Source organism: Pleurodeles waltl, chromosome 1_1 (assembly GCF_031143425.1).
Source record: "Pleurodeles waltl isolate 20211129_DDA chromosome 1_1, aPleWal1.hap1.20221129, whole genome shotgun sequence".
NCBI lineage: Eukaryota > Metazoa > Chordata > Amphibia > Caudata > Salamandridae > Pleurodeles > Pleurodeles waltl.
Window position 1 is genome coordinate 364,794,318 of NC_090436.1, and position 14,820 is coordinate 364,809,137.

Consider the following 14,820-nt stretch of genomic DNA (forward strand, 5'->3'; position numbering starts at 1 on the left):
GCGTGTGATGGAGCATTGTCCTGCATGAAAATCATGTTTTTCTTGAAGGATGCAGACTTCTTCCTGTACCACTGCTTGAAGAAGGTGTCTTCCAGGAACTGGCAGTAGGACTGGGAGTTGAGCTTGACTCCATCCTCAACCCGAAAAGGCCCCACAAGCTCACCTTTGATGATACCAGCCCAAACCAGTACTCCACCTCCACCTTGCTGGCGTCTGAGTCGGACTGGAGCTCTCTGCCCTTTACCAATCCAGCCACGGGCCCATCCATCTGGCCCATCAAGACTCACTCTCATTTCATCAGTCCATAAAACCTTAGAAAAATTAGTCTTGAGATATTTATTGGCCCAGTCTTGACGTTTCAGCTTGTGTGTCTTGTTCAGTGGTGGTCGTCTTTCAGCCTTTCTTACCTTGGCCATGTCTCTGAGTATTGCACACCTTGTGCTTTTGGGCACTCCAGTGATGTTGCAGCTCTGAAATATGGGCAAACTGGTGGCAAGTGGCATCGTGGCAGCTGCACGCTTGACTTTTCTCAGTTCATGGGCAGTTATTTTGCGCCTTGGTTTTTCCACACGCTTCTTGCGACCCTGTTGACTATTTTGAATGAAACGCTTGATTGTTCGATGATCACGCTTCAGAAGCTTTGCAATTTTAAGAGTGCTGCATCCCTCTGCAAGATATCTCACTATTTTTGACTTTTCTGAGCCTGTCAAGTCCTTCTTTTGACTCATTTTGCCAAAGGAAAGGAAGTTGCCTAATAATTATGCACACCTGATATAGGGTGTTGATGTCATTAGACCACACCCCTTCTAATTACAGAGATGCACATCACCTAATACTCCTAGCACTCTCAGATTCCCAGCCCTGCCAAGTACCATGCATTAGGGTTAGGCTAACCCATTTTAGGGTGGTGGTCTGCATCACCGCACTAAAATACATATGTCACATATATAGGACCTCCTAACACACCACCAGTGATGCCATGCACACATAAGCCGAGACAGTAAGAGCTGCTCAAGTGCACACTGCACACTGTGGCGCTCACAAAATAGTTGGCACTGACCATGCCGCAGCCTGAGAGCTCAGCTTTGCTGGCTGCATTCGTCAATCAACCGAGAGACTCACTTAGCTCGGGCCTGTTACAGTAGCCGCGTGTCATGAGACATCATGTGTCTGGCTGTCCCAGACACACAAAAACAAGAATAAGATCCTGGAGTGATCATTTCTGCCAGTGATGTGATCCCACCTCTCTACTCTGCCATGGATGGGTGCTCTCCTCTCATCCTCTCTTGCCAGGTAATTAAATATTAAAATGCGCTCAACTCTTATTGCTTACAGCTCCACCATCGCTAACTAGGTCCTGAAACAGCTTTATTTTTGTGCTTTGAAGGCACGCTGAGAGACCTTTTCTTGGTTGGGAATGTACTGAAATAAATCTATGTATTCTTTTTATTATTCTGCAATAAGTTAAAAGAGCCAGGGCCATTCATGGTACTAGACTTCCGGAGCTCACAGAAAGGCTGTGCCTGGCCAGGATTTGGCATGCGGCAGGCCATATGAGTCCTACATACATAGCACAGAACATGGTGACATGACAGTAGCAGCAGCTGCTTCACATTCAGGTGGCACCCACCAGATTCTGTGAATCTCTGAACTGTTCCTCTGGTAAAGATAGCTCCCACATACCTTCTGGCTGTTTGCCCCACACAGTGTGAAAGTGTGTAGTAACACAATATCTGACAGTTTGTAGTCACACACCATGTGATAGTGCCAAGTCACATTGTGTGTGATAATTTGTAGGTTTGTATTTACACATCTTATTAAAAATTGTTGTCACACACCCTGTGGAAGTTTACGGAACTCTGTGACAACCTATCCAACTTCTTCCACAGCAAAATCACAACCATCTACAGCAACTTCACACACCATCCCAACCCCAGAGAACTCACTGCTAACCTACCCACCACCAACCAAGACGGCCACCTGACCGAATGGACAATCCTCACCAGAAACAACACAACGGCAATCATTACCATTCACTCAATAGTCCCAAAGGACCCGTGTCCCACGTCACCACTACATCTACAACCTGGGAACATTACCAATCAGCACCACGCTGACCCGCATCAACAACATCTCCATCATGTCTACCACTTTTCCGGATGAATGGAAATCAATGCCACCCTCAGTAAGCCAACTGAAATCAACCAACAACTTCCGACCCATCCACCTCAAACTTCACCATCTTCTAGACAACACTCAGTCAGGATTCAGAAAGAACCACAGCATCGAACCAGCACTCACTGCGGCCACTGACAACATTTGAATCAAACTGGACTGAAGAGAAACAGCAGCTTGCTTCCTGCTCGACCTCTCCACAGCCTTCGGCACTGTCTCCCATAAGACCCTAATAAGAAGGCTCCACAAGATTGCAATATAAGTAGATGCTCTCAAATGGATCTGTTCCTTCCTCACAGGAAGATCCCAAATGGTCAGACTGCCATCCTTCACAGCAGAGACCAAGAAATTGAAATGCAGAGTCCCACAGAGATCGTCCCTCAGCACCATCTTCTTTCAACATAAACAAATGGTGCTGCTCTCCAACATCATCCAATCACAAGACATCACCATCATCTTTTATGCCAATGACACCCAAATCCCTGATGGGCAAGACGACCACCACCAGGACCAACTTCACCAACTGCACGAACATGGTAGCAGACTGCATGCTAATTAACTGCCTGCAGCTCAACTCTGACAAGACAGAAGTACTGATCCTTGGCAACAAGACCTCTCCATGGGACACCCACCTGGGGGCTGTCGGAGCTAGGAGGAACACCCACACCCTCAGACCCTGTAAGATATCTAGGGGTCATCCTAGATGATAAGCTCAACAGGATAGTTCAAGTTATCCCAATGTGCACCTCCTGCTTCCACAGCCTACACATGCTATGATGGATCTTCAAATGGTTGCCTCAGAACACCAGGCGGACTCATCACCTGCAGGCTGGACTAAGGCAACACTCTCTAAGCCAGAATTACCAGACAACTCCTACACAGACTCTGGACCACTCAAGACTGCATCAATACTCATACTCTACTTCCCACGCCACACCCACATCACATCTCACATCATACCGCACCTCAGGAAGCTTCACTGGCTTCCTATTCACAAGTGCAGCCAATTCATAATTCTCTCTCACACACACATACAAAGCCCTAGACAACACAGGACCAGAATACCTCAGCAGCTGCATACACTTTCACCAACCTACCAGACCTACTTTTGCCTCACTCATTCGCACACATTCCCCGGATACGCAAAAGCAAAACTGGAGTTGGTTCTTTCTCCTACATCAAACCCAAATCATGGAATGAACTTCCTCAACACATTAGAGCCTCCTCCTCACTTAGTTTGTATAAACACCTTTGGGATCACACACCTACACTTGCCCAAGCTCCCGGATACCCTCTTGGGTAATTAGTGCACTGTACAAGTTACTGTAACATGACATAAAAACAACACGTTTAAAGTCAAACACTTTGCATGCTGGAACTTGTAGCGTTTCCTTTTTACTGTACAGAATGGGCAGGAAATAAATCCCAGCATAGAAAGTACACCTGGATTAAAAAACACAAAACAGAACTTTGCGATCCTTTGAGCTTCTTCCTCACTGCGCTACTAGAGTTTGAGTAGCTCCAGGGCACATGTAATTTTCCATTTCAGCTGCTTTGCAGCAGTTTCAAGATCTTTTTAGTGTTTCTCATTGCTCAAAATGAGGTCGTTACTGATATTTATCTCTTTCCATGGACTTCATTGCTTGATTTCACTCACAAGAAAGTGTCACTCTATGCGTCACACATTTGGTCGTTGAGTGTCACTCATAAGCAATCTGAAAACTTGGCAGCTGAGGTTTCCTGGCACCTCAGCTCGCAGCTGTCCTGCTCCAGCAAAACTGTTAGCAGGGCTATAAAAGTCGATGCTCCCAAAGTGGCTCCGCCCTGATGACATCTTGATTAATGAAGGGCCTGTCAGAGCTTCAGGACCATGTGACTTTCTTGGTCCATGTTTTAACCATGTCCTCTTTTAACTGCATTCTTTGAAAAACTAGAATTGACAGGTATCGCAAGTGAATAACTAACCGTTTTGTAGGATTATCACAGCAGTTGCCCTAATTTACTCAATAATGTGTTGTCCTCTTCATTCTAAAGCACTCTAACGCCCACAGACAAATTCTGAACTGCATAAATAAATTAATTAATGTCTAATTTATTCAAAATGGCTTTAACATCCTCGGGAGTGGCTGAGTAAAATTCAGGCACAATGTCTAATTTCTTAGTCAGTTTATTTGTTTCATAGATATGTTAGTGATGAGGTGTTATTTTCTGTTGATAACACTTTTTCTTGATACTTTATAGTCATCGTATGGTCACTGAGTAAGCATTGAGGAGGGTGGTGGGTTTAGGTGCTGTTGTGGATGGAATCTAGGTTATACCAACATTTGTGTGGGTTGGAGTTGCTTAATAAACAGCAAGAAACAAGGGGTGGCGGCAGGCAACAACTCAAGAGGCAGGAGAAGGGAAAGTTGTTCTACCAGGTTTTTCTCATTTGGGAGTAGGGGTTATAGGGATTTACAATTTTTCAGTTCTGAAGGATAGAATGCCCCTGGCACAGACACTGTTATTATTAACAAGTCAGTTAATCTCCAACATAGATCTTAGCAGACGAGGGCCTTCCACAGACCGTGCAGGTAAGGATTCACTAGCACAGATGTAATCACCAGTATAGTCAAGATTAAAATTGTGAGCCTGAACATCAGAGACCTAAATGCTCCAGCCAAGCAACTAGCGATACTGAATATTTTGAAACATATCTGTATTGTTTTTTTACATGTATTCTATATTTGTTAAAACATGTAATTGTTGTTATACATTTGTGTTGATCTTGACATTCTTTTCGAATAGATGAATTTTCATCTTAAATACCTGTAGTTGATTATCCAAAATAGACATGGTCTTTGGGATAAATAACTTTTGAACCAAACTGTTGTGCAAATGCTCAGCTTGATTACGTCAGTGATAGCTGCTTCGGGACCTATAGTCACTGGATAAGTATTGTAGACTGTCCAGTGGAGTTTTTCGATCTGTATGTGTGTCCATGTTCATGACTGTTAGGGTGTGGTAAGTACCTTGTTTTTGCCCTTTCCAAACAGAACTGTACTTTTAGGTTTTGCCTATGTTATGACCTCATTATTCCACTTGTCTTATCCTGGTCACTTTAGCACTTCATGTGTTAGACAACATCAGAAGAACCCAGAAAACAACCTTCCTGCTGTTTATGGACTCAGAAGAGACATTTGATTGGGTGAATTGGCATTTTTTGGAGGGAATCCTAAATAAAATGGGAATTGGTCCCAAGTTTAAGACATGAGTATCTGTTGCTATGTGACATCAACAGCTAGAGTCGGTATAAATGAGGTGGTGTCAGAACTGATGTGGGGAAGGGTACAAGACAGGGCTGCCAATTCTAAGCTGCTCTTTGCATTGTGTACGGAACCTATTGCAGACAGAGTGAGAAATAATCAAGATAATAAACAGGTGAGAATTGGGTTTTAGATCCATAAAATAGCATTATGTGCTTATGACATCCTGGTAAAGCTAACAGTCCTCTTGTGGCCAATTCCTGCCTTAAATTACCTGAACTAAACACATTTGGCTTCAAACTAAATGTGTAAAAAAAACTTCCCATAGTAAATGTCTCTACGCCCAGTGAACAACCAGGAACACGCTGATGTGACTTCTCACAGACATCGGTTGAGAATTACATACACTATCTGGGTATTAAAATATCGGCCTAGATAGATAAAATCACCGCCAAAAACTACTCGGATCTCCTGAGCTCAGCACAGAGAGATTTGCAGTCTGACATTTGAGAGGTGTGGGGCTATTCAGGTTCAGTACTTTGGTTGCAATTAAAATTACGCTTTGTGATGCAAACCTTCCCACTACAACCCCCAAAACACTCAATACACAAACTGTGAAAACTAATGGATGGGTACGAATCCTTGAAAGGCAAGGAAACATGTATACCTACCCCCTGAGGGGGTGGACTGGGCATTTGTAACCTAATCAACTGCTATCAAGTACCACAAACATGGTATAATGTTGAATGCAATAGAAAACATTGGTAAAGCACTGGTGTTTTACTGATTAGTTAATAGCTGGCAAGCACATCTGGAAGATGGCTTGGATGCCCAGGAGAAATAGATACTGTGGCCTATATTCATCTCCGCTCACTCAGGCTTCTTTCGCCACCCGGGGCAAGATGGCAGTGATGGGGTGACTCACCACCACATCCTTAATACCTATTTATTGGTGACCTCAAATTAACCCTGACATTGACAGAGGAAGCATATATAGAGTTGCGGAATGCTGGTTGTAAAAGAATAGTGGACCTTTATGACCATGAGGGGCTTCCATCCTTTGAAAAGTTGAAAAATGACAATGCAATACCAGAAGGGGAGAGGATAAGATAGCTCCAGGGAAGACATTGAGTTACACAGGGCTCTATTAGGGCACACACTGATAGACGATAAACTTCATTTGAGAAAGGGTAATTAGGAGAAAAGTTGACAACCAACAGATGTCCGAAATTTATAAATTTCCTATGCATGTTGCACATGTAGATAAATCACCGGCCCAGACGAGGTGGGAGATGGAACTAGGGTGTTCTTTTAAGAGTATGGAGAGGGAAAACATATTTTACAGAAGCAAGTAACAGCCACAGGTGCCACAGGCAGGAAAGCAGTTGTACAATTAACCTCATATTTGTATGATACTCTGGCGAGGGTTCAAGAATGGATTCCTCAAAGCCCCTGCAGTATTGGAGGTATTGTGACGGATCAGGCACTCTACAGCACCTATTGTGGGAAAGCCATAAATTGAAAACTTATGTTGTACATAAACACAGTGTGTGTGACTGAAATTCCCAGGATACCACAATCCGAAATAAGCAGACGTACCACCTGCGGTCACTTAATGGGAAGGCAATTCCACCTACCTTTTCTGTGAGTATTCAAACATTCGCAGTGCTTTGGGAAAGGGATAAGGTGCCAGAGCACTTGAGCTGGCTATTTTTGAGTGTGAAAGTTGCTTGGAACGGAAAATACGTGGTTCTACAAAGAAGAAAGAAAGATTTGAGGATATAGGGGCCCCTTGCATCTCATTCTTGGCACAGGAACCAAAATTGTAAAGTGGATGTGTAGAGATTAACAGGCATATAGAGGCAAACGCCGGTGCACACCTTTCCTGGAAATAATGGGAGAGGGAATGCAGTCCCCGCAGACTTTCAGGTGCATTAAAAGCTATTTGGCGGAAACTGGATTAGTGGTTGGGGCAGTTTGTTTAAGCATTTGTATTTGTTGCAAAAGTCCCCAAAAGGCCAGTGGATGTAGGTGGGGTGTACCTGTAACGATAAAATCAATCCACAGAATTGAACCGCAATATGGACAAATTGCACACAGCATCAAAATTGTGAGGTATGAAACATTATTTATTAACTGGCTCCCTATCTGGATATAGAGTACCTAATCTTATTTTTATTCTTGAAGAGATCCTAATGTGTGAGCACCCTCCAGTGGGAATTTACTTAAAAAAGAAAACCATCTTAACCTGAACAATAACTGCCTTTAGGACTGCAGGCATGTTTTCTACTCAGTGCCATCAGATAGATCTATTAAGAGTGCTTCTTGGGTCTTTTTCTTACGCAGGGCAGAGCTTGCATTGATTTCAGAGTGAACCGTTTATTCAGACCACCAAGTTTAAATTTGTCTGCTGTCACTGCAAAGATTTTTCCTTGAAGACGCTCCTGTGTACTTGACTTGAGCTGCTTTTGGGAAAAAATGACCTGTAAGCAGGTCCTCCATCCAGTAACAAACCTGCCATCACGTTTGTTACCTCTGAAGGCAGACTAACAAAACAGCACTTTATCTTGAGAAATACCCCAATTTTACGTCCCAAAGCACTGCGAGATTTCCCAGCATGTAGGAACCATTTCTGGACTTTTTCTTTCCAGGTCGGCATGACTTATATGGCGGTCCTTGACAGAAAGTGTGAAGGCGGAATTGGCATTGGATGTGTCAACTTAAATTGGGTGTCCCCATCAAGGCCATTTCCAGCAGCATTGATTCCCCTGTGAGGGGATGTCTGATGGCAGCAGCTTCAGGTTGTGGACCTTTGTTTCCTCCACACTGGAAGTGAGACATTAGACCATAGGGAAAAGTGGAGCGCAAAGTGACCTCTTTTTGGCTGATGACCTATTTATTCCCCTTTACTAAATGAGTTTGGTAATTATACCAAACTTCAAAGTGAATATGCTGCTTGTAAATTGATATTAATAGAACCAAGAAAGTCATATTTCTAAATAAAATGAGTTGACAAAATGCAATTTCTCCTTTGTGTCACTGGACTATCTTCATTAAAATATCGTATTTTTTGTATTTTTCAGGAAAACACAAACATTCTTGAACAGCTGATTCCATTGAGAGCAAAATTAGCAGAACTTCTTGGATATAGCACATATGCCAACTTTGTCCTGGAAGTTAACATGGCTAAGAACACAGATAACGTATCCACTTTCTTAGGTATGTTTGTCCTTTGAGGGCTGGGTATGGATCATGGTTAATCTGTCATGTGAAGTAAAAGTATTAAGCTAATTCAAAATAGCAACTGTTTTCTTTCCTCTTTCAATATAAGGACATCTGTAGTGTTGCACTATTTCTTGCATATGGAAATCAAGCAAACCTGTAGTGAAATACACCTTTAACCTCTGAAACTATGTACAGCTGTCAAACATGATACTCTTGGGCGATCCTCATTCATGCAAATAAATCTACCCAGCCCTCGGGTATGGCTCATCTTCATGGCATTTCTTCCTCGTTCTGCAGCTCACATGTGGAGGACACTGTGGTATCAAAGGTTCCTATATGCTACAAGGTTATTAAAATATGTCACCACCTCACATCCATGGGCATAACTACTCAGTTACCCTCTGGGTCTCAAGGAGCACATGGCACAGGAGTCACCATTTTATGATATACAGTATCAGAGTTAATACTGAGAGTACACAGCCATGTCAGTGTTTTCCGATACTGTAGCCACATTTGACTCAACCGCCATACTGTGTTAGAATCAAAAGAGATGTAGCAGTATCAGAAATACCATTGCACAACTATCCATAGTTGCATTAATCAGATTGTTATGATTTGAATTACTTTACCAACCTCAAAAGGATAGGCCAGAATGCAAAACATTACTTGTGCTTCTTCAAAACCAGGTGACACTAAATTCAAATTCTGTAAGTTACTTATGAGGGGATATTATAAAGCAGTTGAGAGGGATAAAAGTGCATACATGTGCAAAAGTGTTTGTGGCTGATTTTGATGACAATGACATCTTTACACCCCTGGAATAAAATAATACTACTTCAAAACTTAATTGAAAACTGTGACTGTAATGATTTTCTTAAATCTTTTATCCCCTAGAAGTGAACGTCAGAAAGATAGTAGTTTGTAGTATAGGTGTTTGGCAAACCCTCTAACTTTCTTCTTGGCTCTGGAAAGTCTAGTAACACTGCTCTTTTAGTCAATGGATGAATAAAGTATAATCCGTGGTGACTGCTAGTGTTACTTCCATAGGTGTAGTTTTTCAAGGTGCCACTGGACACAGACAGAAGATTCAAAATTGTGAAAATAGACTTAAAGAATTATACACATTCCTTATTTAAAGGTAGTAGTACATTGATGTCTCCATTGAGTAAATAGTGGATATGCAATTTTGAAAAGACAGATTCACAATCACAGTAGTGACCATGTATTCCTTGAAAGTGAAAACCCTTTTCTTGCACCAGATTCATAATCCACCTCGTGTTAATCAAATTAAAATTTGCTTTTTTGAAAAAAGATCACCCACATGTAATATAATGCATTATAATGTAATATAATGTAATTGTGCTGCCAACTAAGTGTTAACATTCATAACTCAAATGAACATTTGTTTTCTTTCCTCTCCAGATGGTTTAAATAAAAAATTAAGGCTTTTGGGGGAGCAAGAGAAAAATCTAATATTAGAACTGAAGGAGAAGGAGTGCAAAGAAAGAGGCTTTGAATGTGACGGAAAAATCAATGCTTGGGATCTGCTCTATTATCTGACACAGATTGAAGAGATCAAGTATTTTGTTGATCAAGAAAAGCTGCGGGACTATTTCCCTATTGAAGCAGTTAAGCAAGGCTTATTTAACATTTATCAGGAGCTACTAGGATTGACCTTTGAACCTGTTGACGACTTTCATGCCTGGGAGAAGAGTGTAGAACTTTACACTGTGAAAGACCGGGACACAGGCGAAATCTTGGGCCAGTTTTATTTGGACTTGTATCCAAGGTAATTCTAAGATTCCAATAATTTTGAATGTTGTGGTAAATATTAACAGCAATGAGGACATTTGTCTGACAAAAAGGAAAAGTGTGGATATCGGATAACACCTAGAACGAATTATGTTGGTGTAAATAATACTGGCTTCAGGTCAGTAACCCACAATGTTTTGTTTCCCGAAATATTCCGTAAGGGTGCCCACTAATCTCCCAGAGAAATCCCACGTCCAGGATGCCACAACCACAGGGCAGGCCCAGATCTTATGAATAAAGCAAATCCCTCTAAGATGTAATCTTGGACATCAATCAGAGCGTGTGAGATGTATATTTTGAATAATTGCTGGTATGTATTAGGTTGTGTGAATACATTTAAACTGCGTTAGTGTGAAGCTGCCATTACCTGTAACCATTTAGGTGTATTCATGTATTCTGTCCCATTCATGGTGTTCGATATGACCATCTGGATCCACCTACCTAATGGATTGAATCTTCAGCAGCGTCAGTGGGTGATGCGAAAAGGTAGCACAATCAAGTGCAGTCACCAGGCTTCCCCTTGTGTTAATGACTGTAATTGTTATCCCAGTAGTGATAATTTCAGTGGTCTCCCTGGTACTGTATCCAGGTGAGACGGGACACGTTAGTCAGCCTCTCAAACAGTAAGATTTACTGTGGTAACACTTCAGATTCTCATCAAATATAAGAAGGTTGGCATCCCATAAAGGTCTGTCATTGTATGACAAGCATCTTCAATCCACTTATGTACTTCAGTGTTCCGATTCAATTTAACAAAAAAGGGAAGTCCCCAAAACAGTCAATCATCCATTCTTATATCCAAGACTTGTGGGACACAAGATAGAAACATCTGCACTAGTTTTCGCCGAGGTCATAAAACTGCACCTCAGTTCCATAGCACCATGGCAACCAGATAATAGCAATTTTTCGTGAGTGAGTCCTTTTCACTCCAAATTGTCTAATTGTGAAGTCAAAAAGTAACATTTGAAATCTGGGATAGCTAAACAACCTTTTGAGTAAGGCAATTTAAGAGTGCCAAATGAAAGAGGGTGAATCTGTCTAGCTCACTGTTTTGGGTAACACACAGTGAATGGCCTAAAAGACATTAACTCATTTTAGAAGGACCACCATTTTTATATCTCCAATTCTCCCCATTGTGGAATGAGGTAATGTGGACGAGAAGGATGCAGATCGAAGTATACCCTCCCGGACATGACCCATATTAACATGAACTTTATAATTAGCTGTCTGAGCCACCCAGATTCCTAGATATTTCAAGTCTCTCATCTGCCACTTCAAGCCTAAATAAGGAAGTAGTGCCATCCACGTGTGTAATGTGGTCCCCAGAGATAACAAACATATGTAATTTACTTTGTGCGTCAGCTGGAGAAGTCTCCATATTTGTTAATCAGGTTAAGGAAAGAGGGCATTGCATGCAAATCTTTTTTTCACGTACACCAAGGCATCATCAGCATATAATGACACAACATGATTTATGTCTCCAATAAATATTACTGAATAATGAAGAGTCTCCAAATAAAAGTAATGTAGGTTTATTTTAGCACTTCACCCGTAGCTCTTCCCATCAGCTTCCATCCCAGCCTCAACTGATCCAAGTAGAATCATAACCATCCAACATCCTATAACTCCCCCATATTCTGTATCCTAACATTCCACAAGACATTACATCAAGATACCACCCCCCCCCCTTTTAAATGAAAAAACCTGTTTCCTTAACATTGTATAATCTTATACTACAATATATAGAATAAACAACTTTAAACAGCAAGGACAACTGTTGAGTAATATTGAATACATTAAATAGGAAGAGCTTAATCAAAATCTGTAAAGCACACAAACTTCATTTTAGGACATTTGTTTTCAACTCACTACTCCATTAAGATTCCAAATTCTTTCAGCTTCAAAGTTTACAGCATTGTGAAACAACTTCATTATTCCTAAAGGACCTGAAAACTTGGTGTGTCCTTTGTCCTCGTTGGTTTCTTGATCATGACCAGTTCCCCCACCTTAACATTTTATGAAGTTACATCTTTTGTAACATCATAAATTCTCTTAGGGTATTCTACATTTGTTCTTTCTTTTGCAAGCATGTTCTACATTGACTCCCAGCACACACTTCTGTTTTTACCCCAATGTAACCACCCTGGGGATAATTCTGTGTTTGGTTTCCTTCCTGTGAATAGTTCAAAAGGAACATTTCTCATTGTAGAGTGTTGGGATATTATAAACTTTCAATAATTTTCACACACCCATACTCACTTCCAACTGTATGCACTCCTTTACAGCCCTGTTAAATCTCGTCACAGTGTGGTTCCCTTCGGGATGATATAAAGAACACTTCCAATGTTTGATCCCCTTCGAAAGTATGTTTTTGCATCTCAGTTGACACCAATTGCGAATTAGATATGCCCGCACGATCGAAACTTTCCTCAAGAAAATTGCTACTTGTGGCACCTACTTCTGCCCAGCGTGAGAATTCATAAATCAAAACCAATAAATAGCATGATACACCCCTGCAATGTAATGGTCCCTCAATATCAACAGCTACTATTTCCCATTGTGTAGTTGGCATGTCTCTACACACCGTGGGAGGGTTTCTCATCTTGTACTCTTTGTCACTTCTTCTACAAATCAGTACACTGTCTAACCTTTCTTTCAATTTGAACATCCATCTCTTGCCCCCAGTAACTTAATCGTATGCAAGTCCTAGTCTTACTCATGCCCTGTTGTCCAACATGACCTAGATCTACAATCCTATCTCTCAACACCTCAAAAACCACCAGTCTTAACCCTCTAAAAAGCGTTCCATCCTCACACAACTCATCACATACCTTCCAATAGCCTTCCATCTCAGAATCTTTCTTAAATTTCGAGTCCCACCACTTCGTATGATACTTAACACTCTATGTATGATAGCATCTCCTTCAATCGCATCCAACCATTCTTGATACGTTACACAACCATCAGTAATGCAACACACTTTCACTTCTTCATTTTCTTCCAGATCATCTATCTCCACTGCAGAACTTAGTCTCAATAAACAGTCATCTACTTTATTGCGTGATCCTGGCACATAACACATCTGAAAATTGTATTCTTGAAACCCTACAGTCCACGTACTTATTCTCATGGAGATCATATCCAGTTTTTTTTACTGAACACCTCAACCAAACGTTTATGGTCTGTAGTTACTTTCTTCCTCCTTCACCTCCACTTTGCTCACTGACATCTTTTTCTTTCTGTCCAATTCTTCTACGCAAGCTAAGGAATGTTCCACTCGCTTGGCAATAGTGATGACTTCATTGAGTGTAGAATCGTACTTCAGCCATAACTCTTGTCTTATTTTATCGGAATGACACCTCAACATGAACTGTTCTCCAATGCATTGTTCCATTGTCTCACCAAAGATGCTAGTTTCCTTAGACTTGTAATGTAATCCTCAATACTTTCATCACTACTTTGCTCCCTCACACCAAAAAGGTATCTTTCAAGCACAGTACTGACTTTATGTAAATAATGTAAATCCAGTTTCTTCAAACGTATTGAATTCATTCATCTCCCCATCATCCTTTAAATCATGTACGTTTTCAGATATTTGCTGGCCCCCACAACCTAAAAAATGCATCATTAATGATGTCTTCCTTTCAGCTGTAAGATTCGACCCACATTTGTATAATGCATAAATGTGTTTTCGCATTTCGACTATCTGAATGGAGGTTCTCCTTGACATGAGAGGAAATACGGTGGAGGTACTACGTTCTGCATGACAATGCCTGGAAAGAAAAACATTAATCCACGCTCATAAAAAGTAAATAAATAAATATATTGTATAATCAACCACTAATGTAAATAACCATAGTGGGTAGAGTAACCTACAGTGTGAAGGAGCTCAGTGATATAAATATGCCACTGTCAGAGAGAAAAATCAAGACAGGTCCTTAAACAAAGCTACATGAAATATATGAATTGAGACATAAATCTTAATAAGATTACAGAAAAACTCAGTGAGAGTATTTGCAACGAAAAAGAAACATATGGAATGCTGTCTGGTTTATCTAGAACAATATAAATGTACTGCAGATTTTCAATACACAAGTTCTGCAGTTATTTACTTACTATTTCCATCTAGACAACCTCAAAATCCAGTAAGAAAGTTCAGCGATCTAGATTTTTTTTTCTTCCCCCATGAACCGCATAAATCCAATAACGAGCAAAGGACGGAGCAGAGTGCTATCAACTTGCACACTCAAGGCACTTCCTGAAAGGAATGAGGTGAAAATCTGCAGGCACGGAATTACGTTCGGACTGCAGGCCCGGAATGACAGTCGCACAAGCTGTCACCCTCTGCTCAATACGTGCACTT

At 41.2% G+C, this 14,820-nt stretch overlaps 1 protein-coding gene across 2 annotated transcripts in view; it reads left to right on the forward strand.

Moving 5' to 3' along the window:
* Positions 1 to 14,820, forward strand: part of NLN (neurolysin) — a 220,771-nt gene that overhangs the window by 110,098 nt on the left and 95,853 nt on the right. For both annotated transcript variants that reach the window (XM_069222853.1, XM_069222861.1), the window contains exons 7-8: positions 8,504 to 8,639; positions 10,068 to 10,434. In XM_069222853.1, coding sequence (XP_069078954.1) covers positions 8,504 to 8,639; positions 10,068 to 10,434 — 503 coding nt within the window. The remainder of the gene's footprint in view (positions 1 to 8,503; positions 8,640 to 10,067; positions 10,435 to 14,820) is intronic.